Here is a 24557-nt window from a genome sequence, read left to right on the forward strand (position 1 = left end):
TGAAATACCAACGTCTCAAATAAGATATGAAAAATACCTGAAAACAAAATATATACCTCTGCAGAGTTATAAGCGATCTAATGGAGATTGTCACCATGTGACAAGTTGCCCCTCCAAAGGGTAAGATGTCACACGGGGTTTTGCAACCAATAAAATAAGTTAATTTTATTAATGTTAAGTGAATAAATGACAACTCACTTTTACTACTTATGAAATAACAAAATAATATGCATCATGCATTACAAAACTGACACTTAAACTTTTAATAAAACAAAAGAAAAAATGAAAATCTCACGAGTCAGACTCATCTGAGTTGCAGTTTTGGCATAGCTTATGTAGATTGAATTGCCAGGAGCACATGCATCATATGAAATAAAATGAAATATGAAACATTGATAGCTGTCTGACCCTGAATATCCGCTGGTGTGAATGTTTTATCACGCCAAAGTACGGTAATTAACATTAAAGTCCTTCGCTGTACTTCTGCCTGACTGGCCTCAGCATCACGTCAGGTGCTGCACGGCCATGCTGTTTTTCTTTTATAACTCCTGACCATCTTCTCACTTTGTCCGCTCTTTCTGTAAAAATAATGTAACATTTTTATTAGGATTTATTGATTTAAAATATTTTTGAAAATTATCATTTTGGGGTAAGTTGTTACATGTGACAAGTTGCCCCAAAATCACCATGTTTGCTAATGCTAGCTCTGTCTTAACGTTAGGCTTTATCAGAACAATGACTGAGGTATGACTGGATGCCTTAATATCTACTTTAACAAGTCCATATGCATAACTGCTGGAATTTATCTAAATAAAAGGTTATTTTAAAAAAAATATAGTTAAAATTTTTTACTTTGTAAGTTGAGATGAGCACCAATTGACCATTTTCCACTACCCAATGTCTTGTCCTTTTCTCACTCAGTCTGTGAGACCTGACCATGCAAAGGAAGAAAACTAGTATTCCACTTTTTGGCTGCACCCTCTGATGGAGAAGATAATTGCAATGTGACAACTAGCCCCGGTCTCCCCTATTTATAAAGCAGCACTGGTCAGAAAAGCTGAGTCGGCGTAATTTCAGAAGAGAAAATACAATTTTAGCTATTAAAAATAGAAGTTTAACATGTGATTTTTGCCATTGTTTAAAACATTTAATCAGTACTCGGGCACAAAGCTTTGTATATAACAATTTATTTAAACAGTAGCAGGGATTTTAGTCTCCCTTGGCTTTAAAAAAAAACAAAACATTATTAAATCCAGTTCTAAACGTTTAAAAGCAAAGGTTCAAAGTGACGACAGGTGAAGACTTTATACCAGGAAGTGGAGAAAGGATTCTCTAGAACAACTGAAGCCGACAGGAAGGATCCAGGAGACTTTTGGTTTAAATCCATTTAAAAAGGTAAATTATTAAGAAGAGCCGGCAGAGCTGACAGGCAGCAGATTACTAAAAACGTTTCTCCAACGTCCCGACAATTAAAAAATAATTCAGCATGTTTGACACATTTAAGCAGTTTTTAAAAAAAAAAAACACAGAAAAAGTAACAGAACTTTTGGAAATTTCTTATAAAGCCGAACAAAGGGTGGCTTTAGGCGGTCCCGGCTGTTCAATGAGGCACATGAAAACAGCTCGACGCGACGCCGGCCCTTTAAGACAAGCAGGAATGGTCAGAAGAAGAAGTCCCGACAAGCCGAGGGTCAGCTTCACACATCCTCCTCCTCCTCCGCGTCTTCGCCATAGAATCTGTTCCTCTTGATCATCTCCTCCACGGTCAGCACCTCCTGCTCCTCCTCCTTCTCCTCCTCCTCCTCCTCCTTCTCTCCTCCTCCTTCTCCACCTCCTCCACCTCGTCGCTGTCCCAGAAGCCCACATCCTGGGACGACCGGCTGGCCTCCACGTCGTCTTCAGGGGAGGAGACGGACTTCGGCTCCGCCAGGCTCTCCTCGCCCTTCGCTTCCTCCTCCTCCATCTGCTCCACCTCCTCCTCCTCAGCCGTGTCGCTCTTCATCTCCTGCTCCTCCTCTGCGGCGCTGTCGTGGTGACGCTGCCCCCTGGTGGAGGCGTCGGACTCCTCTGCAGGAGGAGGACTCCGCCTGCCGGCCCCAGAGAAGGCGACGCTGCGCTCCTTCAGGGACGAGCTCTGCAGCATAGAGGGAGACGCTCTGCTCGGCTCGGGGGGCGAGGATGGAGACTCCTCCTCCGGGGGCCACTTGGCTTTGATGGGCTTGGTGGCGGAGCCCCCGTCGGCGGCCCCGCCGCGGCCGGGCGTGTCCTCCGCCTCGGTGCGGGGGGGCCAGGAGATCTTCAGCCGCCGGGTCTCTGCCGGTTTGTCGGCCTTCTCCGGCGTGGCCTGGCCCAGAGCCTCCATGGTGGCGGTCAGGACCACCACCTTGGCCAGGGGGGAGTCCTCCACGCTGGGGCTCTCCTGGTCCGAGGCGGGGCTCTGGGCCTTGGTGCCGGAGCCGGACTGGGGGGGGGTCTCCTCTCCCTCGCCTTTGCTCTCCCACAGCTCCTTGTGGGGCCGGTGGCCGAAGCCCTCGTCGTAGTTGCCTTTGGCCTTGAAGAGCTGAGAGAAGTGAGGCTTGCAGTAGATGTTGTTGTGCAGAGAGGCGTAGTTCACCAGACTGAGAGAGAGAGGGGGGGGGACACACACACCCACACCTGATTTTAGGATATTTACCAACAAATTCAACCATTTATTCTCTGCGAGCTTCAGATTTTGCTCCTAACATGTCAGACACAGAGGTGCAGCTCAGTAAATGTAAATTTCATCAAAAAGTTCAACATTTGTCACTTATTTCAGAAACTTGTTTAAATTCAATATTTTTTAAAGCTTTAATTTCATGAGGAAACCAATCCTACAGTAATGAATTAGTATGAATTAAAACATAGTGAGAAAGTTCCAGCGTACTCCTAGCCATGAGAAAATCCAGTTTTGGTCCGTGAGGCAGACACCCCGTCTACTTTTTTAAAGACTAATCTTAAAACTTTCCTTTGTGACAAAGCTTCTAGTCAGAGTGGCTCATGTTACCCTGAGCTATCTCTATAGTTATGCTGCTATAGGCTTAGGCTGCTGGAGGACATCAGGGTCTATTTCTCTCTCTCTGCTGAGTTCTCCTACTGCTCTGCAGTTTTTTTTTTCTCGTCATAGAAGGTACACCTGGTCTGGCGTTCTGTTAGCTGTGACATCATCAGGGGAGGCAGATCATCCTCTATTACCATCTAACATAGAAAGTACTCCTGGGTCAATGTGAGCTTCTGTGCTTTCTGTGTCTCTGCTCTGTCTTCTCTAAGCCCCAGTGGGTGGAGGCAGATGAGCGTTCACACTGAGCCTGGTTCTGGTTCTGCTGGAGGTTCTCCTCCCTGTTAAAGGGGAGTTTTCCTCTCCACTGTCGCTTCATGCATGCTTAGTATGAGGGATTGCTGCAAAGCCATCAACAATGCAGACGACTGTCCACTGTGGCTCTACGCTCTTTCAGGAGGAGTGAATGCTGCTTGGAGAGACTTGATGCAACCTGCTGGGTTTCCTTAGAGAGGAAACTTTCTCACCAACCTGGAGGATCTGATGGAGTCTGACTTTGGAAAGAGGCCTGAGATTGTATGTGGTGAATTGAAGCTATATAAATAAAATTGAAAGTTGAGTGGAAGGAAAAAAGTGTGGCAGGAAAAGCAACAAAAGTAGACTGTTGGATTTTTTAGCAACACATAATTTAAGGGCTTTTATCATAAGATGGGAGACACCAAACCAATAAATGAGCTTATGGCCAAATAAAGCAACAGAGACTGAGCTGCTGCGTTCCACGCCGCATTGATGCAGCAATTCATACAAAAACATCATGAATTACTGCATTAAGTATTGAGTGCATGGACATTACTGCTAATAGACCAGAACATTAGAAATCATTTAATTCATTTTATGCAATGTATTTTGGGGTTTATATTAAGTAATAAGCTACAATCATTACAATAAATAAATGCTTCACCTACACCACTCCCCGAGCACAATGTGAACCTGAATTTCACTTTCTGAACCGGATTACTGAAATAAATTCAATATTTTAATGACATTCTGAATTATTGAGCGCCGCTTGTGCTAATAATCGCTTTATTCTCACGTTCTCTAGAGCAGAACCTGACCTGATGAAGCCATAAGCTTCTGTGATGCTGTGGTTGTTTTTTTTTTTTTAGTGCTTAGCCATCTAACCCAGAGAGAAACAGCAACGTGACTCAAACGTCTCGGTAAGCAACCTCAAACCATTCTGTGCTACATCTTCTCAGCGACTAACAGCTGGTTGATTGTGGGGGTTAAAAAAAAAAAAAAAAAAAAACATAATTTCCCACGACTGAAAACTAGAACGCTGTGATTCAGTCGCTCATGATCCGCCTTTAGCAGCGATAACTAAGCAGAGTTTTTACTTTTGTCCAGCGATGCCTTTGCTCTGAGGCTCTCAGGCCGCCATTATGTATAATATGATTGATTTTGTATATTCGCTGCAGGTTTGGATCTAGTTGCAGCCGTCGGGACAGATGGACCTCTGGACGGTGTAGTTGTGGGTCAACTCGATGTTTTGCTGCAGAACCAGGCTGAATCCTCACTTTCTGCTCACCGTTTCTAAATAATTTCACCACAAAACGATGGACTTTAGACAGTTTTGAGAAGCAATAACTGCTTCCTGCTGAGATCGCGTTCCTGAACCCTCAAACGGCCGTAGAATAATCCACAGAGTGGGTTTAATTTCCCAGAGAAACCCTGGAAGCAGCACGGCTCATCATAGACTGCATGTAGAGGTTTTGTAGGTCTGGACACCCCCAGCTGTATTAAACGTTTAATTAGCGCTCGTTAAGCCGTCGGCGCTCATGGCCTCACCTCAGCTTGGTGTTGCAGTGCGAGCAGCGGAAGCAGGAGCTGTGGAACACGTTCTTGTTGGCCACCAGCCTCTCCAGCGGATAAACCGTCTTCTGACACGACACGCAGGTCTCCCTCACAGGCAGGTGGAAGCTCTGCAGGTAGGAAACACGGCGACTCGTTAACCGACTCGTTAGTCGACTCGTTAGCCGGCAGTCATGAGCCCGGCGGTCTGGACTCACTTTGGGGGTCTTTGCCTGAGAGGCGTCTCTCTGACTGGAGGATGGCGTCCCCGGGGCAGAACCTGAAGGAACACACGGTTTAGCAGTGAGCTGCTGCAGTGGCGTGAAGTGACCACCAGAGGGCGGCGCACTTCACAGTCCAGGGTTTAGATTTACATCAGAATCAGCGTCAATGTCCACGTTTGTGACACAAATATGAAATCTGTTACATTTAGCTCTCAATAAGGACATTTTAAATAAATAAGTATATAAAAAAAAAAGGGAAAATAGGAGCTTTTAGTAAACGGAGGAGGATTTGTGTGCAGGAAGTGTCCCTTTAAACCCGGCGGAGGGCGGCTTACCGTTGCTTTCCGAGGTAAAGACTCTCCTGTTCGGCTCAGACTCCGGACTCTGGAAGACAGGAGAAGAAGAACATGATGACGGCGTCACATGTTCAGACGCGTCTCCTGGAGCAACGCAGGCGAAAAAAAAAAAAAGGCAGATAAGTGACGGAGAGGCTGATGGAGATCTCACCATTTCCAGAGAATACGGCGGGACGTTCTCCTTCTGTTTTCCACAGAACCCGTCCAGATGATCGCTCTGTGGGGGGGGGGGGGGGGGGGAGATATCACAGATATCCTACACTTTAGTTTGATGAGTTGATTTAAAACTTTCCTCATTCCTTTAACCCTTGATGCAGCTGATACATCCTCCACCATGCGGGGGATTTTATCATTTATCTGCATCGCTAATAAAAAGGGAGGAGGAACACGGACACTCACAGCCACTTCCTGCTTGGAGACGGCAGCTTTGTAGAGAGCCATCCGATCCCGGAGGGGCGTGGATTCAGCCAGACCTCCATCTAGGAGAAAACACCCAGGAATAAAGAGGTTAGAGGCCAAAGACGTTCGGTTTTATTCACTTTAACCGGCTAAAACGTTCCCACGTCTCCAACGAGTCCTTTGGCCTTCTCAGGAGTGAAAACATCACATTCTGTTCTGCATTATCTGCCCGGCTTCCAGTTCAGCTCTCGTTAGGATCGTTATTCAAGATAAAAAAAAAAAAAACAAACACCACAAGGTTGTGAGATTTTTGTTTTTGCAGTTCAGAGCGAGCGCACAGAGCGGCGGCTCGCTCAGGCAAACAGGAACACGAGGTCAGCGGTTGTGTGGAGGGAAGCAGGATTTGGCCTTTTCCTGTGAACTTCAGGCCATCTGCTGATCACAGACTACATTTTGTCGTCCCTCCTGAGTTTTAGGAAGGATGTAATCCATCCGAAGGAAAGAAGGAAGGGAGGACGGCACAAGTTTGTAGAACTTGGCGACTAGAAGGAAAAACTAGCACAGCTCAGTTACGATTACGATGGCGTCTCCTGTTGGACACCTCGCTGCGTCCACGCACGCTCTCTGCCACGCTTATGAAAAGGCGACGAAGCGACCGAGAACCAGCCGATCAACATGGCAGCACCACGATGCTTTTAGGCATCCGGACCGCGGATTTAAACGGGGAACTTCAAACCCGGTGTGGTTTGAAGTTGTGGATTATGGAGAGCAGCTCAAAGAGCCGCCGGTTACAGCCGAGGCCTGCAGAATATCTCTGCTTCAGGGCGACAGAGCTCAGAGGAATGGTGCCGACAACTTCTTGTTGCCACGAAGGACTCCGGCAGTTCTGGAGGCAAACGATGCTCCGCCCAGAGACTCCCCCTGGTAAACATCGTAGCTGCCGGCGAACGCACAACGTGAAAAAGACGTCAGATTGTTAAACGGATGCTTTTAGCCGCCAACATGGAAGGATTCTACGCACGATGTCGTAAAAAAGACTCACTATGTTTACATGGGATTAATATGCATTCAGAGTAAATAATCGGATTGTACCATTTATATGGACACAATCATAACGTGTGTGATTATGCACCTGGCTTTATCAGAAGAGAACCACGCTGACATGCGCAGTTATCAGATTACCCTAAAAACTAAAACCACAGAAGAAGAAGACCGTGCTTCTTTGCTGAACAACAAAAACTGTAAACAGAGGAGTTTTTTTTGTCTTCTGAGCGTCCAGCCTGGACTTTCACGACGTTCTAATTATAGTTGAAACGTTACTGAGTAAGCAACAATTTTTAGCTCTTATTTTTTATTTTTTTTTAAACAAAATGTTTTATTATTAGGAGCCCTGATAATATTTCCGTCACTCACCAACGCGGCCATTCGTCACGTTTACGTCGGACGCACTCGGGTCGGTTTGCCACATTCAGGATAATTTGATCCTGACAAGCGTTTATATTCAGGTTAATCTGATTATTAATCAGCATAAACCGACCGTCTCATTCAGATAATTTCATTCTGATTGAGTTTAATCCGATCAAAATATTCCAATTGGCTCGTTTACACAACACTGAACTTTTATCCATGGTTCTGATTTCTGCTGTGGTCCAAACAGCGCTTCCATTATTTAACAAGAGCTTAACTAACAGATCTGCAGGCAACAACGAAAACTAATAAGTTCATCCAAAGACCCGAAGCTCTACTGAACTTTCAGGTCTTATAGGATATTTTGACAATAAATCGCAACAAATGTGACGTCTTAAAGAAAACGTTTAAATACCAGATGTCACAGGATCTGCAGCTTCAGTGAAGTTAAAAAGTTTATTAGGAATCCACGTACCTCCTAGCAGCTGGTCCATGTTTGCAGAGTTGTTTCCACGACTCGTCTGCTCTCTGGATCCCTGAAAGAACAAAAACCGATCCGTGTCAGATCTGCGGGTCGACCCGAGCAGAGGCTACCGCCGTTTGAGGCTCACATGTTTCAGGGCCGAGCAAAAAAGACGGGAAGCTTCCAGGAGGACAATGAGACGAGAGGAGAGCTGAGATGTGAGGAGAACAACCAAAAAGGTGAGGTCAACTGAGCGTGTTTGTCCAGTTCAGACCGAGCAACTTTAATCCCCTTAAGAGCTCAGAGACAGACGCCCCATCTGTCCAGAACCGCAGCCAAAAACTACAGAAAATACGCATTTTATGTTCAACATCAAAGTTCTGACTTTGCTCTGCGTGAACTAAAACTGAAAATGTAGCGCTTGAATTGTGCAACGTTTTGGCAAACCGAGCGCTGGCGCCGCTCTGGGAGAGCGCCCCCCCCCCCCGTTTCTCAACAAGCAGAGTTCTGCTTTATTGTTCGCTGCGACCAAACAGGAAACGGTTGATGTGGCGACTCCATGAACGCCGAGGTGCCGACGCAGGCCGCCGGCCAACGCTGCAGCTTAAACGTCTGATATCGCCGGATTACACGACGGGACAAACTGCGTCTGAAACAAGCGGCTCTCCTCCAGCACACGCCAAACACTCGCTTAAGAGATTGACCCGTGGAGTCAACGCCCTGAGCCTGATCTCCGTCCGACGCGTGGTTCGCACACCTGAGCCGCTCGCCGAGCCCCGACAGGCTGCGGCACGCCGCGGGACACGGATGAGCTGCAGGTGAACGTACGTGTTGCGTAACGAGAGACAGATGAGCATCAACTTGTCTGGCAGAGGAGGACGACGCGTTTCCAGACAACCCTCGACTTTTTCCTGTTTCTGCCGTTTGGCAACTCTGATCAGAAAAACTTTGACATATTGAAACTAAAAACAACGGCTGCAGCTCATCTGAAGGAAGTCGATCACATGACGCTGTCGGCACGGTCTGATTAATGATGGAGTTGATGAGGTCAGGTCAGCGGGGGGGGGGGGGGGGGGTGCTCTATGCTTTCAGCTCCATTTCTAAGCGCGGCTGCTCATGAGATCCTCAGCAGACGCTGGTGAAGACTCCTCCAGCCTGAGGAAAAGAGTCTGATGCCCAACGTTGTCCTTTAAGCTGCAGGTTTCAACCAGACAGCTGATTTCTGGAGGCAACCTTCAGAAGAGAAAACGCAGTAACCGTGCGTAACGGGGGGGGGGGGGGAGTCAAACATTTACACTGCAAAAACAGAACTAAAAATAAGTCATGTTCTTGAAATTAGTGTATATGTCCTTGATTTGAGCAGGTAAATAAGATTATCTGCCAATAGAATAAGAGTTTTGTACTTAAAATAGGAACAACTCATCTCCATCGTCTTAATTAGATATCCTGCACTTGAAATATCTTATTTTAGGGGTTAAAGTACTCATTCCATTGACAGATAATCTCATTTACCTGCTCAAATCTAGGACAAAAACACTAATTTTAAGAACATTTTACTTATTTTTAGATCCGTTTTTGCAGTGTACTGGGGGGGAAAACTTTAGGGGGCAGTTGGAGCAGGAAAGGTTTTAATCTTGTACTCTAAAGCAGTGATTTAGGAGTCTATGAATTACTAATTTTATTTTTGGATAAGTTGTTCCCAGGCCATGAAGCCATCAATGCATTTTTGGTGGAGATACTGACTAAAAGTTCATCCGAGCTCCGCCGCCTCCACCCCCATTTAGTCACAGTCAACCAGAGTTTATTTATGCAGCACTTTTTAATAATCCACATGGTGCACAAAGTGCTTTACGAGCTATAAGATAAAAGATGCAGAGATAAAATAGAAAAAGTGCATAGCAGCACAACTCAGGACTATTTTAAGAGCTATATATAAAACTAAAACCACAAAATAAACTAAAGGTATCCACAGTTGACCAGCTAGGAGTGAACTGATGCTTTTAGCTGCGATTTAAAGACTCTTAGCTCGTAGCTCTGGTGGTAAAGCGCTCAGTTTTGCTCAGTTTCTTGACCTCAGAGTCTGAAATAGTTACAAACGGCCCCTAAAGTCGGCACCACAGCGTGGTAACCCGACTTCAGCCTTAATGATGGCTGCCACTCGCAGCAACATGGAGTAAAACCTCATGCTTAGCTTTTTAGCAGCTCTATATTATTTATGCATCATTTAGTCGTAGAGGTGCCGCCTTTCAGCGTTCATCATCAGACGGGATGTTTCTGCAGTTTATTTGCACAAAATACCGCCTAGAACAGTGTTAATGTCATTGTTTTAACAACAGTAGCGGCTAAACCAGCAATGAAGTTTTTTGCAATGATATACAACCTTAAAAACGCATTCTGTGGCTTAGTGCGAGTGTTTTTTCCTAATGTCCAACAAGAGTCAAATTGCGTAATCTGCGACGCTTTAGTTTCGCGCTCCAAGGCAAAAGTACCATGATGTTTGACATGTGAGCTTCACGCAATCCTAATGAATGCATCTCCTTGGCGGCGCCACAGCGCCACACACAGGCCTGGCATAGTAACTGTAGAGATTCTTTTTTAGATTGTTGTAACGACTTTCTGCCACTGAAGTTGTGTTTAAGAGAAACTTTTCACAAACGTCTCGTAGACGAGGCCTTGAAGTGACCAATAGGCGATGCCGTCATTTAGTTGGTGTCCTCCAGTTTTCTCCCTTCAAAGAAAGTACTACGGGTCTAGAAAACTTCGTTCCTGGACAAAGACTCAGTTTTTTTCTCCTTCTCTTCCATAAACAGAAAGTGCTCCTTGCTCAGCATTGAGTCTAGCAGGGCAGGGAGATTAAGAGCTATTGCTGCCATCATCTTTGAGCATTTTCTCCTGATTTTCCATCATAGAAAGTGCTCCTGACCCAGTGCTTCTGTGTTTAGCTACACCCGTTTCCTGACTGGAGGTATTGATGCAGCGAATGTGGACTTTGTTCTGTACCCTCCTCCCTTTTCCATAGAAAGTACCCGATATTAATATTGCTGTTATGGCCGATAACCGATATATACCGATTTACACATTTACGTTTCTGTGATGGTTAAATTTTATAAAGTTGGTAAAAAATAAAGTTTTTACCGACTATTCCAACTGAATTTTTGAATGCGGGTTATAGTCTAGACTGCTTTTTTAAAAAAATCTCTGCTTCATTTAAAAACCCCACAATGCATCATTGTCACTTTAACACGACCACATGATCGACTCCCCTCACCTCACCATCTTTAAAACACAGGTATGAAGTGCAGCTAGCTGGAAATAAATATCGGTTGTTGATATCGGCCCAGTTTTAACTTATCGGATCGATACCGATATCTTAAATCATGACTAACATTGGTCGATACCGATGTTAATGCCGATATATCGTGCATCCCAGGTTACTTTCAGCAAACCTGGTTCTGCTCCAGGTTTATTTCCTGAAAAAGGAGATAATTCCTCTTCGCCGTTGCTACATCCTTTCTGATGAGGAATGACTTGAATTTGGATCGACCTGCCTTAAAACTAAAATTACAAAAAGGTCAGATAAGCAGCTATTAAAACACAAGGCTGGCAAATTTCTTAACTATGAAGCAACAACAAACCCAAAGTAGGTATTAAACTAAGACAAAGCACCAGAACAATGGATCAACTCCAGAGGATAGATTAGAGACCCGGGGTGGAGCTGATCGGGGGGGGACCGATACGGACTTGCATGCATTCATGAATTAAGGGGGGGGGGGGGGGGCACGGGGGTCGGTGTAAACAAGCAGATGCGGCCAGGCAGCATCTCTGGGAGGCCAGACAAAAGATCTGCGGCTAATCCGGATAGCATCAGAGCATAAATACGCCGTTTAATGCAGACAACACTCCATATACCACAGCAGAGACAGGGGGGGGGGGACCTTCAGCATCAGTTTACAGCCTGCAGACACATTAACATTCCCAGATAAAGTGCGTCTGAGCCGAGCCGAACACAGCGACTGATAAAAACCCCACAGACACCATCCAACCAACCAAAAAACAGGCAGAATCAGCAAAAAAGTGCAAACTTCAGGGAAGCCAGAGGCCAAACAAAGAGCTAAAAACACACAGACCTGCAGGTGGGGGGGAGGATAGCTACCTTCAGCGAAGACAAAGCCCAAGATAAGACGGCGAGGAGGCAGAGGTGAAGGCGGCTCTGTGGGGGGGGGCGGGGGGGTGGCGGCTCTGGAGGACCGGCAGCAGCACTGGGGCTCTGACGGAGGAGACGTGGGGTTAGGGTCCGTCTCTGGAGGAGGGACGGGGAGCAGGTGGTCCTGGGATGGGGGTGTGGCTGAGGGAAGGTAGGGGCGACACCAGGAGGGCGCTGCGGAGGCAACAGCAGGTCGGGGGGGGGGGGGGGGGGTATTTAAAATACAACGGTCAGAGCTCCCAGCCTCAGACAGGAGCAGCCGACTGGGGCGGTGATGTGGGACAGGAGGAGGAGGAGCAGCAGCTGGTGCAGGGTGCGACTCCCAGTAATGGAGGGGAGGAGAGCTGGGGCTCTGTAGGAGGAGGAGGAGGGGGGGGGTCAATTAATTTCAGAGCGTCTGCTGACTTCATGCATAGACGGGGGAGAAGCTGGAGATAAGAGCCCGAGGAGACAGATAAGAGCAAACTAAACCCATCTGAGCTCCTCCTGTCCGATCTGCACAGAATCGTTTCCAAAAGGTTTATTCCTCTGCTGAGTAGAAAGGAGAGCAGCTAATGGTGCAACGCTCAGAGAAAATACAAAAAAAAAAAAACCTGTTAGTCAGGACATTTCCTGAACCTCAGGAGGGAAATGTGCTTTGGTCAGATGAGACCAAGCTGGAGGTGCAAAGCGTTGGATTTGGATCAGATATAAGTTCTCAAACCAGTCATCAAGCGTGGCGGAGGAGGGTTAATTAAGTCATCATGTTTAACTCCTCTGTAGACCAGGACCAAAGAATTTAAAGTCTTCACCCGGATAGCTGAGGCTCCGTCAGATCTGGGTCATTATCAGGGCGCTGATCCCCGTCAACGTCCAACCTGAAGACCTCAACCAACCGCCAGCAGCGTCTCGATGAACTGAAGGAGTGCTGGAAAGAAAAGCTCCTCCACAACCTTGTGTGGAGCTCAGAAAACAGTGCCACAAAAAAAATGAATATATATAGTATCGTAACTCTGAGAACTTGGTTTCTAAACGAAATGCTAACTGCATTTTCACCTGAAAAGAGGACCTTGGACCACTGCAGCTCTGTTAGCTGTGACATCATCAGGGGAGACAGATCATCCACTATTACCATCTAAGATAGAAAGTACTCCTGGGTCAATTTCTGTGACCAAAAATGAATAAATTGAGCTTTTTCATGTTCTCAGAACGGATAAAGTCCAAAGTTTAGATGCTATGCAGCATTAGAAGACCTCGCTTTAAACGGCTTCAGAATAACAACCAAGAGTATTATTGGGTTTATTAGGGTTTGTTGGGAGGGGGGGGGGGCAAGTTGCACAAGTTCCACTGGGAGGATTAAAATGTTGGGAAGCTCTGCGGTCGACATTAAATCAAACGGGGAATTAAACTTTATCAAAGTGAAACACAGGGAGGATCCTGGGCTGCTGGAGGATATCTCCGCACGTTCAGCTGATTTAGTGGAAAGCTGCTCAGATGAAAAGCTGTACAAACACTGCATGACCACGCCTCATTTCAAGTCTAACGCTCACAAAAAGCTGATTTCCACATCAGGTGTGAGAATCCGACAAAAAACGAGACCAAACATCAACGTCGATCAGCTGGTGGAGTTTCACTGAAAACCACAACCTCAGTGGAGCAGAGGAGGCTGAAAGTTCATTAAGCCGCTCGTCTGCCAACAGATCAGTGGGGTCTTTGATGTGGAGGGGGGGGGGGGGGGGGGGAGAGAGAAAACAGGGCTGAGATTGACGAAGACGGAGAGGAGCTCAGGGGTGACTGAGGAGGAGGAGGGAGGCTTTTAAGGCCTTTGAAGGGGGAGGAAGATGGCCTGAAGAGGCTCCGGACACAGATCAGCTGTCTGCAGTCAGGAGCCTGCAGCATTACGTCATCTGCCCTCTGGGGGGGGGGGCTAAACAAAGCAGCCGAGGGATTTAGTCATACACTGCAGAGTATTGTGTAAATCCTGCATGCCGAGCCGGATCTCGCCTTTCTTATAGAGTCCTAAACAGATATTTAGCCAAAAGTCTCCCTGCAGCATCAACCCTTCTCAGCCTTCACAGGAAGTCAGTGCAACAACAGCGGGCGTCAGAAATTAAACTACGGTGTAAGAAGATGAAAGGCAAAAATCTAAGTATCATCTGCATAGAATGATACATACTGCATGATGTCCTTTCACAGAAACGGTTCCGCTAATAAAAATCCACTCTAACCCACCTTTTATCTTCAGGACACTCACTAATTCAGACTTTAGTTTAGCATTTCTGCTTCACTTCTATATCTCAGATTTATTTTTTTCCCTCGTTTTATGTCGTCAAAAGACGCAATCAGGTGCAATCTAAAAGGAAAGCAACTATATTCGTGTTTCCTTCCACAGGAACTAGCCTAGAACGCGGAGCCGTGTCTCAGCCCGCCTCGTTTCCACGGCAGGAACCGCAGCTAAATCTGATTAGCAGGGCAGAAATTTACCCCAGATAACAGCCCCAGGAGGGAGGGAGTACTTTCTGACTGGACCTGATCTAAAAACGTGGAGCTTTGTCATCTGAGCGTCCAAAACATTTCTCACTACTTGAATATCCACCAATTAACTCAACCTGGAGTTTAACAACATTTAAACCCCGTTTTACAGGGTTTATGTTCAATACATTAATGAAATAAGCTAATATTTGAAAACAATTATTCCACAGATTGCAGCAAACCCCTGCAGGAGGCGGTCCCTCTGTGCCTCTGAGGACAAAGGCCACTTAAACACCCCAAAATTAAACTCAAGAGGAAAAAATTCAACATGCACCAAAAACAAAAACAGCCGGTTTGAATAAAAGTGCAACATCAGTTAAAACTTTGCAGCTTAAACAGCTTTACCTACAGACGATCTTTAGCAACGCAGCAGGTGCAGCATCCTGTATCTTTATGCACAAACTACTGAAATGAAACAATAAATTGCTGGACTTTTCTTTCTGAGTATCTCCTACCTGCCTTCACATCGATTTGACCTCACAGAAATATTTTCTGACAAAAACTTTTGCATCATAGATACTGGACTTTCACCATTACAGTGAACATTTTGCTTTTTAAATTTATTTATTTCCAATGGGAAAGGTAATAGAAAACAGAAATGTTACATATGTTTTCCCCAATTTTTTTTTATGCCAGAACAACCCCCCCCCCCATTACCAGCAATCTGTAACATTTTAGTGAAATTTAAAGTGAAGCTCGGTATATTTATACCTGATGGCTTTTTCTGAGGACATATATGGCCATACAGCGTACAGATAATTTAAAAGGATTGAGAAGCTGTACATTAAAATAAGTCATTCGTTGAAAGGAAAGCAAACTGGTCGCTTTACCACCGCTAACCAGGAGAATATAAAAAGTTGGAGATTAAGGCACAAGAACATCAGTAGGGGACAAAAAAAAGGGGAGAAATTACTTATGTCTTGATAATTAAATCAATTTATGGTTCATTAAGTTATAGTTAGTGATCTAGATTCTGTCAGGTAGGTACATAAGGATTTTACTACAACTCTAACATTTAGCTTTTTTAAAGTGAAAGAAAATGTGCAGGAAAGACTTTCATCATATAAACTTCACCTGGATCTGGACCTGCATGCAGGATTCTGATAATCTGATCATTTAATTGACTTTATTCCATCGATTTGCTGCAGCTCCACCTGTATATATAATTAAGGGATTGCCGAGAACAGAGAAAACATTAATATGAAGACGGTTGTTGTTTCTCTGGTTTAACGCGTCACGTCTAGCGCGACGTTATTTCACTCCTTAAACCAAACGCATGACTGGATGGTAGCATTCCTCCATTTTCATGCTCAACAACCAACAATCGTCGGCCTGAGGGAGCGTGAAGCAGGAGGCGGCCGGGGTGCTGGCTGTCAGCTGAGCGGGGGGGGGGGGGGGGGGGGGGGGTTTCAGGCCGAGGGGCTGCACCATGTGACCCAAAGCATGACGGCACTGGAGCGAGCAGAACCTCTGTGAGAACAAGCCGACGCCTGGATAAATCTAACCGCTCTTGGTTTAGTTAAAGGCTGGCGGCTCGTCTTCATCTGGATCAGGGATGGGCAACTGGCGGCCCGGGGGCCGCACACGGCCCTCGTCATCACTCAGTGCGGCCCGCGAATGGATCAATAATAATAATAATAATAATAATAATAATAATAATAATAATAATAATAATAATAATAATAATTTAAAAAATAAATAAATAAATAAAAAAATGTAATTATATATTTTACCGATAGATGGCGCGCCGTACCCAAACAATAGCGGGCACGGGCCGCTTTGCAACAGCGAGGAAGAAAGTCCAGAGCCATGGCCACTAGCAGTGGCAGAAAGGGAAAACTTGACCGAGAAAGTCACATTTTTCAGACAAAATGGGAAGAGGTAAAGGTTTTTGCGTTCCCTAGAGGTACGGCTGATTTATTTGTTGTGGTCTCTTCCAATCCACACACAACAATAAACCGTGAGAGCCGACGCGAGTTTTGAAACTGCAAAGCATCTACACAGCACCGCGTTTACAGACCAGTGTGATGCATTCGTGAGCGTCAGAAAGCTATGGTGCATTCATGAGCGTGGGACATTAGAATTTTCAGAATAAAAAGCTAACAGTGCATAGTCAAAAATTAACAGAAATACAATTATAGAGCATTCAGTATTGTAAGAAAGCCCACACTGTTTCTGGATAGACACGTTATTGTTTGAGTTAAGTTCTGTTCTATTTTATGCCTCTTTCCTTGTAAGTTTGAAATGTCCCATGCTCCTGAATGCATTGATATGGAGGAGTTTAAATTCCTTTTTTGCAATTTTTTTTAAAGCAAACGGTTTGTCTTTTGCTTAAGGACATATTAAAATGCATTTATATGCAGAAAATAGTTATATGTTGGTGCAGTAAACATACAGATATAAATTCATCTAAAATTTGTTCTTATTAAGAATAATTTGTAGCGTCTTTCATATCCAATTATTTGAAGTGCGTGGTCATGTGGCCCTCCAATGGTCGTGCTGAAAAAAATTTGGCCCTCTTTATCATGGAAGTTGCCCATCCCTGATCTGGATAAAGCGTCAGATCGTCTGTAAACGCGTGACTCACCTTATCGGGGGTTTCTCCTCTCTCAAACATCATCTTCAGGCTGTTGATGGGAACGCTGGGTTTCTCCATGTCAGACACCTCGGCTGCTGCTGCTGCGTCGGCCTCCTCCACGTCTCTGCCGGGCTTCGCCTCCATCTCCGTCCGATCCTCCGGCTCCTCCGTCAGCTGGTCGGCTCTGGCCTCAGAACGGCGCTGCACCTCCGGCGCTGTGTCCTGGTCCAGAGAGGATCCTGCAGCTCTCAGCACCTTGGTTTGGGTCTGGATCAAAGAGGAAGGCGCGCCTCTGGCGAGCGGCGATGAACTGCTGTGGGTGCGAGTGACAGCGGGGTGGTGAGGTGGAGCTCTGTGGTTGGAAGACTGCTGCTGCTCCCAACGTTTCTTTAAAACACTCAGATTTCCACCAGGCAACTGACACGGTTCCACCGCCTGCAGAAAGCACAAAACATGCATTTCAATCAGATCCACTTATGATACGTCGTCATAAAACGGTTAGCAGGATGTTCACCAATCTGGTGGCTTTCCACGTCACGGCGTCAGAAACCACGTTAGCAGCTGAGCATTCTGGGTCAGAGACGTAATCTATTTCTGAAACTAATTCTGCTAACGAGACCTTAACGAGCTGTTGAGGTCCGTCAGCTGGAGTCAATAAGCTGAGTTGGTTGTGCAAAAACAAAGCAGGGAAAACTTTGCTGCATTCATTTAGTCATCTGGGGTAAATAAAAAAAAAAGAAAAACGACTCCATTAAACGAGGAGAAAAAAGAAAAATATTTGGGACCAGTTGAAACTCGTCGCTCCCCCCCCCTCCGTTTTCAGGCCCACAAACTCCATCATTCAAAGAGGAAGAATGTTTGATACGAACGTGCGTCTCCCGTACGAACGTGAGACCACGCCAACACGCGTTTTTGTCAGCTCGACACGTTGAAGTGAGTCTGTAAAACAACGAGATCGTTTATGAGCCAAAACTACAGCCTCCTGTGAGGCTCACAGCTGGAGCTGCAACGGCTGCTCCAACCGTCTCTCTAAGGCCGAACACCTGCTGGAAGGTGATCAAGGCTGTTACTGCCTCTAAAAAAATAAGGTTTCCATCCAGAAGCGTCCTCGTTTAGCTTTGTTCATGCTTCCAATCACCTCTGAGCTTCCCTGCCTCTGCTGAAGAAAACGTCTCCAGAGCATAATACTGCCACCACCGTGCTTCACAGCAGGGACGGCCTGTTCAGGGCGAGGCGTTGGCTTTCCACCGCACAGCTTCAAACGCGTAGATCAGAAAGCTTTGGTCCCGTCTGATGACCAATAATTGCTCCTCCAGCGTCACCATCGGCTGCTTCTCTGAACTAAAAGTCTCCATCTTCGGCTCGTCACTTTAGCTCTCCATGTTTTGGTAAATTGTGCCGTCCTCCTCTTTCCGTCTCCAGATGAAGGCGTGAGCATTGCTCCGTTAGGTGGCCGACGCCTGGGACTTAGTTTCATATCGTTGCTTTCACAGCTCGGTCTTCATGATGCCGATTGTTCACTAATCTTTGCAGAACGGCTGCATTTATAAATTAAAACACAGGTGGAGTCTTCTGAAGGCAATCTGGATTGGATTTCATTTCATTTAGGGGTATCTGTAAAGTTTGTCTATCAACCTAAAAAGTTTGTCGGAAACGAGACAAAACGCAGAAAATCACGAGTGCATTTAACATCTTAAACATGCTTTTGCTTTCTTTTATTGGCCTTTCGAACTCGTGTTCATCTGGACGCCATTAAAAGCTGGAGCAGCATGTAACGATCATGCAGAAACAACAACGTTAAAAGGCTAACAGGGTTATAGCCTCCATTGTTTCCTCTTAATGTGCAGTTGCATCTTAAAGCGCACATTACTGCTGAAGACAACCTTTTAAAAAAAAAAAAAATAGAGAGGCTCTGGCTGCAGATGTGGAGATTAGCGATTAACAGGAGTCTCTGCAGCCCAGAGGAGCATCAATAAGAGCTGATATCAGCTGTGCTGCATTAAAAGTCGACTTTCAGATGCAGAAGTTTTCAAACAGAGCAGGGAGGCGGCTCTCTGCCAGCTAAACAAACAAAACGCTCCATCATTATCAGACAAACCTTTGCAGCTCTTCGACTCGCGGCTCAGTTTGTTCAATAATTTCCGTCAATGTTGGACTTTTACCTCCCGGTTCTCTACAAGCAGCTTGAAGATAAAAAAAAACAAAAAAACGTCCCTTCATCTAGTTAAAACTTCAGTCAACCGCGTCAGAGTTTGCGCAAACAAAGCCGCTGTTCTCTGCAGAAGAGGAAAAGATATCAAGAGGAAACAGAAACCACAACCTAAAGCCAAATAAAAAAAAAAAGTTGTGAGCTGCTCTGCATGCACGGCTACGGCTGCAGCTGCCAGATTAAAAATAAGTCAAACTTTTTTGCTGAAAATGCAAAGTGTAGATGTAAAAACCTGCGAGTGATGCGGCGGCTGTCCGGTTGTCGGTGCGCGGTCGTGTAAATGCGCGCGCTGCCGTGTCTGCGGGCTGAGAAACGCCACAAGCTGTCCCAGATGTGAACGGCTTGAGAAATGATCAGAATGAAGCAGCGTGAAGTAACTCGCCCACCCCCTACGACACGCAGCGAAGGAAACCGAAGCGCGGGGGAGGTGAAGGCAGGGGAGGGCGAGAGAAAATCAGAAACAGAGACAGGCAGTGAGGGAAAGATGGAGGAGAGAGAGAGAGAAAAAAAAAGTCCAGGAAATGAGGAAAAAAGGTAAAAAGGGAACGCTGGAAACCTGGAGGGAGGGTAAGAAAAACAAGAGAAGTCCAAGAAAAGCAGAGAGGCTGAATCTGGATGTATGATAATCTTTCTTTGAGCCTCTTTGTAAAGCTGGTGTTTATGCAAAGGATTGGATTTAAAACGTTACACCTTCAGACTTCTCCTCACCCATCGAGGACGAGACAAAGAGCTGCAATAACTACAGGATGAACTTCTGCACCAAACCGTTCCCATTTAAAACTCTAGTTTAGGCCTTTTTAAGAGCTCTGAGATTACACAGTGTGTTTAGAAATCCTGCAGCTTTCAAAAAATGCATAGAATATAAAAAAAAGAAAAACAAAATGAGACTCCAACAGAAACTCTGTCCACAGATCAGACAGTAGCAGATAAGACGAGCTGAAAATGAGGCATGCATGACGTTACCAAACCTAAAAAAACGACGGAGTAGACAAAAAAAAAGTATATATTTTTTAATGTATATAAATGTTTAAAATGTAAAAATAAATTTCAAAAATATATAGAAAACAATTAAAATATATAAAATAACTTAAAAATATATATATTTAAAATTTTTAAAAAGAAATGTAAAATAAATAAATGTAAAAAAAAATAAAATTAATAAAAAAAAATTGAACCTAAATATATTTAATTTTTTTTTTTTAAAAAACATTAAAAAAAATCTAAAAAAAATAAATGTATTTTAAAATAAATATAAAAAAAAAATGTTGTTTTAAATTTATTTATTTTTTTTTATTTTTTTTGTCGTCCGAAAGGAAAGCCAGGGATCCAGCTCCCCAACGGCACTCCAGAAATGAATTACATGGACCCTAGACGCCCGTTAGTGAGACAGAAAGTCGATGTTTTTTGGGTTTTTTTCGGAGCAGTAAACTGTACGGCGTAGCGTTACGAGTCAGTTTGATGAGGGACACATGATGATGGGTGAGAGCAGCTCCTCGTGTTTTAAGTCTGCAATGGTCCAAATTTATCAAAATTAGTGCAAATAAAACAAAAAGAAGTTCCACGAGGGAAGCCAATCAGAGGCTAATGTGGTCCCATCCAGCAGATGAGCTGCTGCATCATAACAGGATGAAAGAAAGATTTACAACATTTCTCAGAGGCAAACTTTGGTTATTCTGTGCATAAAACAGAAGCTTTTTCCTTAAAAGGTGAGCGCTGAGGACCAGGTTTATATTTTTATAGTTTGTGAGGTCTCCTATCGGCCTTTCATGCACCGCTCCTCGCTTTAATTGTGCCAATAATGACATTAAAGCACAGATGTTAATCATCTAAAGTCATGGCTGCAGATTTATCACCTGGACATCTACCGTTAAATTATATATTCTACTACAGGGTTAAAAATGTGCTGCTGCTGGGCAATTTAAAACAAACAGCACTTTTTTTTTAAATATAGGAAGTTTTAAGCTAAAAGATTTGAGTAAATCCAGGATTATAGGACAACGTGCAGGTAAATAATGAAGCCCTGTGACCAATAAAGTAGCTGCCGTAACATTAATTAAAACTCTTTTACGTCTCAAGTCGCGTAATGAAGCTCATCAAAGGTCTTTTTTAAGCAGATTGAAACTGTATCTCGGGTTAATCTTAGCTGTGCCGACGTCTGAATAACATCTAAAGAAGTTTCATCTGTGATGCTGCAGGAACCTCGGCTCGTGGCTCGGCTGATCGCCCGTTTATTTGTATGTAAAGTTTCAGGACAGGTTTCTACAGCAGGTAGAGGAGGTCATACTTGGCAACGTCTACTTTGATCAGGATGAGCCGCGACATGTCAGAACACAATCCAGCCGCGCAGATATGGTGGGAAACCTTCTCAGCTCTGCTGTGGAAACACAAACAGGTCGTTGGCCACTGAGGCACAGCGCATGTTTGCAGAAATTACACCAAAAAAAAAAAAAAAAAAGCTCTCAGGAGTCGGCGACACCGAGGTTGACGAACTTTGATCGTTCTCAGCCGCATCTGAAGCAACATTGGCTGTAATTTAAGCCTCTAAAGGAGCATTCATCCGTTTTAATTACTGCAGCTGTTGATTTGATGCTTTGACTCACAGCTTTCCAATGCTGGAGTAACCGAACCTTTGTGCAGATTAAAATAAATGAATGATAAATGAAGCAATAAACAGCGCCACCTACCGTTTTTTTCCTCTCTGCACTTCCCTCCTCTGCTGCCATCTGGTACCTGGAGAAGGAAGACACAGTCACTTTGGACATTAATGAACTACAGGGACAAAATGTGTGCACATCAGTCCTCCTGCTGCTCTCCAAAGAATAAAATTATTGCTCCTGACAAATTTGTTTAATTTATCTTTTTGTCCATAACTATCAGGAAACGTACATATTTTCTATGATAAAATACGTCATTTGGACTGTTTAGTAGCAAATGTGGCTAATATTTACTTTACTGCTGCAGCTCTTCAGCATCAACATCAATAAATTGTGCAGAAATACAGACTTGGCTGAACAAAAATGAACATTTCTTCCTGATCAGTCTAAGTTTCTGTTACTTGAATCGTTGCATTTCTAAAGTTTTTTTTTTTATGTCCTGGATGACTGAGCATCAACTCAAGCTGAGGCTTTTATTTTCTGTTTCCACATTAAAAAGCAGGAAGAACATCAGGTTTCACCGACTCTACAAAGACTTTTTGTCTTTAATGAGTTTGGGCCGGCAACATATTTGCAGTAAATGAGATTGTGTCTTAAAATAGTTTATAAACATGGAAAAGTCCAGTTCTCCAACAACATTGGAGAACTGGACCTTTTAGAACAACTAGAACTGTTTAATGAAGTCATTTGTATGAAAGTTTTATACTAAAAGCTTATTTTACTATGTAAAAAAGTACAAAATATATAAAAAATACAAAATATTTATGTTGACTCACTTTGAAAGCTGTCAAATGATCAATATAGTTTCCTAATCTTTTTATAAAGCAATAAAACCTTTGAGGCACCAGTTTCTACGCTTTTCCTCCTTCAGCCTAGAGCAGTGCTGACCCCTAGTGGTCAGAGGGAGAAACTGCAGCTCTGAATGCATTTTAGTTTAATTGGTGGTTTATAAACCCTGGAAAAACTGGTTGATGTCTGATGTTAGACAACCAGATGGGAAATGTTTATTTCTGCTTTGTTTCTTAATTTAACCAGATCAGTTTGTTGTGTAGCTGATGCCCATTTCCAGTAAGATTGCAGGATATTAGTGAAAACTACAGTTCTCTTATTGAATATTGCAAATAAAGTGTGGCAGTCATGCTAAAAGCATCTCAAAGACTAAAAATGTGTGTTGTATGGATAAATGAGTTCAGTCCTTTGCAGATTCTGATGTGACAGCAATTAGTGGAAGAGAGGTGGGGTACGTCCTGGCATCCGAGAGGAGACCCAGAAAACGGGTAAAAATACAGAAAATAGCAGCAGAACAGTGGCAGAGATAAATGTAACAATAAAAAGATAAATGGACTTAATTTATGTGTCGTTTTTCCAGTCATATCCAGAGGTAGGCAGGAGGTAGCGGGAGCTGAACCCACAACCTTCAATGCTTGCAAGCTTTTCTCACAGAGAGGGTCGACCAGACAGAAGTTAAAGTGGCTCATGTTACCCTGAGCTACCTCTATAGTTATGCTGCTATAGGCTTAGACTGCTGGAGGACATCAGGGTCTATTTATCTCACTCTGCTGAGTTCTCCTACTGCTCTCCAATCTGCATTGTTTGTTGTTCTTTCAGCTTTTAACTTTTTGTTCTCTGTCATTTTCTCTTCGTAGAAGGTACACCTGGTCTGGCGTTCTGTTAGTTGTGACATCATCAGGGGAGGCAGATCATCCACTATTACCATCTAACATAGAAAGTACTCCTGGGTCAATGTGAGCTTCTGAGCTTTCTGTGTCTCTGCTCTGTCTTCTCTAACATAGAAAGTACTCCTGGGTCAATGTGAGCTTCTGAGCTTTCTGTGTCTCTGCTCTGTCTTCTCTAAGCCCCAGTGGGTGGAGGCAGATGAGCGTTCACACTGAGCCTGGTTCTGGTTCTGCTGGAGGTTCTCCTCCCTGTTAAAGGGGAGTTTTCCTCTCCACTGTCGCTTCATGCATGCTCAGTATGAGGGATTGCTGCAAAGCCATCAACAATGCAGACGACTGTCCACTGTGGCTCTACGCTCTTTCAGGAGGAGTGAATGCTGCTTGGAGAGACTTGATGCAACCTGCTGGGTTTCCTTAGAGAGGAAACTTTCTGACCAACCTGGAGGATCTGATGGAATCTGACTTTGGAAAGAACCTTGAGATGACATAAATAAAACTGAATTGACTGCACTGGGCAGACGGTAGATATTTGGATGAGCCCTAATGAATAAAAATAGGACAGAAATGTTGATTTGCATTTTGAAATGAAAAGTGTTGATGAAGCTCAGTGAAACCGATGAGCTGAATGAGGGAAGTGGAAGCGGCTGAGCAGCAGAATCCAGCCCAGCTTCAGCAGCTGACCGGTTCACAGGGCGAAGTGACAGTTCAGCTGCCGGTGAATCATTTAAAAAAAAAACGTACTTGGAGAAGCGTTCTGCGATGGCGGTGCTTTTGCCCCGACTGGAGACGATGGACAGCTCTTTGGCGGTGACCCTCAGCGACTGCGACGCCCACTGCCTGCGGCTGAACGGTGCAACGGAGGCCATCTTTGTAGTCCAGGAACAAGTGCTGCAACTGAAAGGAAATGTAAAAGTTCAGCATCTAAAGCTTTTTTCTTTCTCCTCAGCCAGAAGAAGTTGGGAGGTTAGGCTTTAAATAACAGGATCAGCTGGACTTCCATGTGGGGAGATCA

General features: G+C 44.6%; 1 protein-coding gene across 3 annotated transcripts in view; it reads right to left on the reverse strand.

The window, feature by feature from the left end:
• Positions 1–1171: 1171 nt before the first annotated feature.
• Positions 1172–24557, reverse strand: part of lima1a (LIM domain and actin binding 1a) — a 31703-nt gene continuing 8317 nt past the window's right edge. For 2 of the 3 annotated variants that reach the window (XM_012869359.3, XM_012869350.3), the window contains exons 2-11: positions 24287–24439; positions 21900–21945; positions 17016–17441; positions 7726–7786; positions 5844–5923; positions 5596–5661; positions 5424–5472; positions 5083–5144; positions 4862–4995; positions 1172–2618 (exon numbers count right to left, since the gene is read on the reverse strand). In XM_012869359.3, the coding sequence (XP_012724813.2) occupies positions 1766–2618; positions 4862–4995; positions 5083–5144; positions 5424–5472; positions 5596–5661; positions 5844–5923; positions 7726–7786; positions 17016–17441; positions 21900–21945; positions 24287–24411 (1902 nt within the window). In that variant the 5' untranslated portion in view covers positions 24412–24439 and the 3' untranslated portion in view covers positions 1172–1765. Of the gene's footprint in view, positions 2619–4861; positions 4996–5082; positions 5145–5423; positions 5473–5595; positions 5662–5843; positions 5924–7725; positions 7787–17015; positions 17442–19447; positions 19667–21899; positions 21946–24286; positions 24440–24557 lie in introns of those variants that run through there. The other variant, XM_012869368.3, reaches the window with a different exon arrangement.

This window comes from Fundulus heteroclitus, chromosome 1 (assembly GCF_011125445.2).
Source record: "Fundulus heteroclitus isolate FHET01 chromosome 1, MU-UCD_Fhet_4.1, whole genome shotgun sequence".
Lineage (NCBI taxonomy): Eukaryota > Metazoa > Chordata > Actinopteri > Cyprinodontiformes > Fundulidae > Fundulus > Fundulus heteroclitus.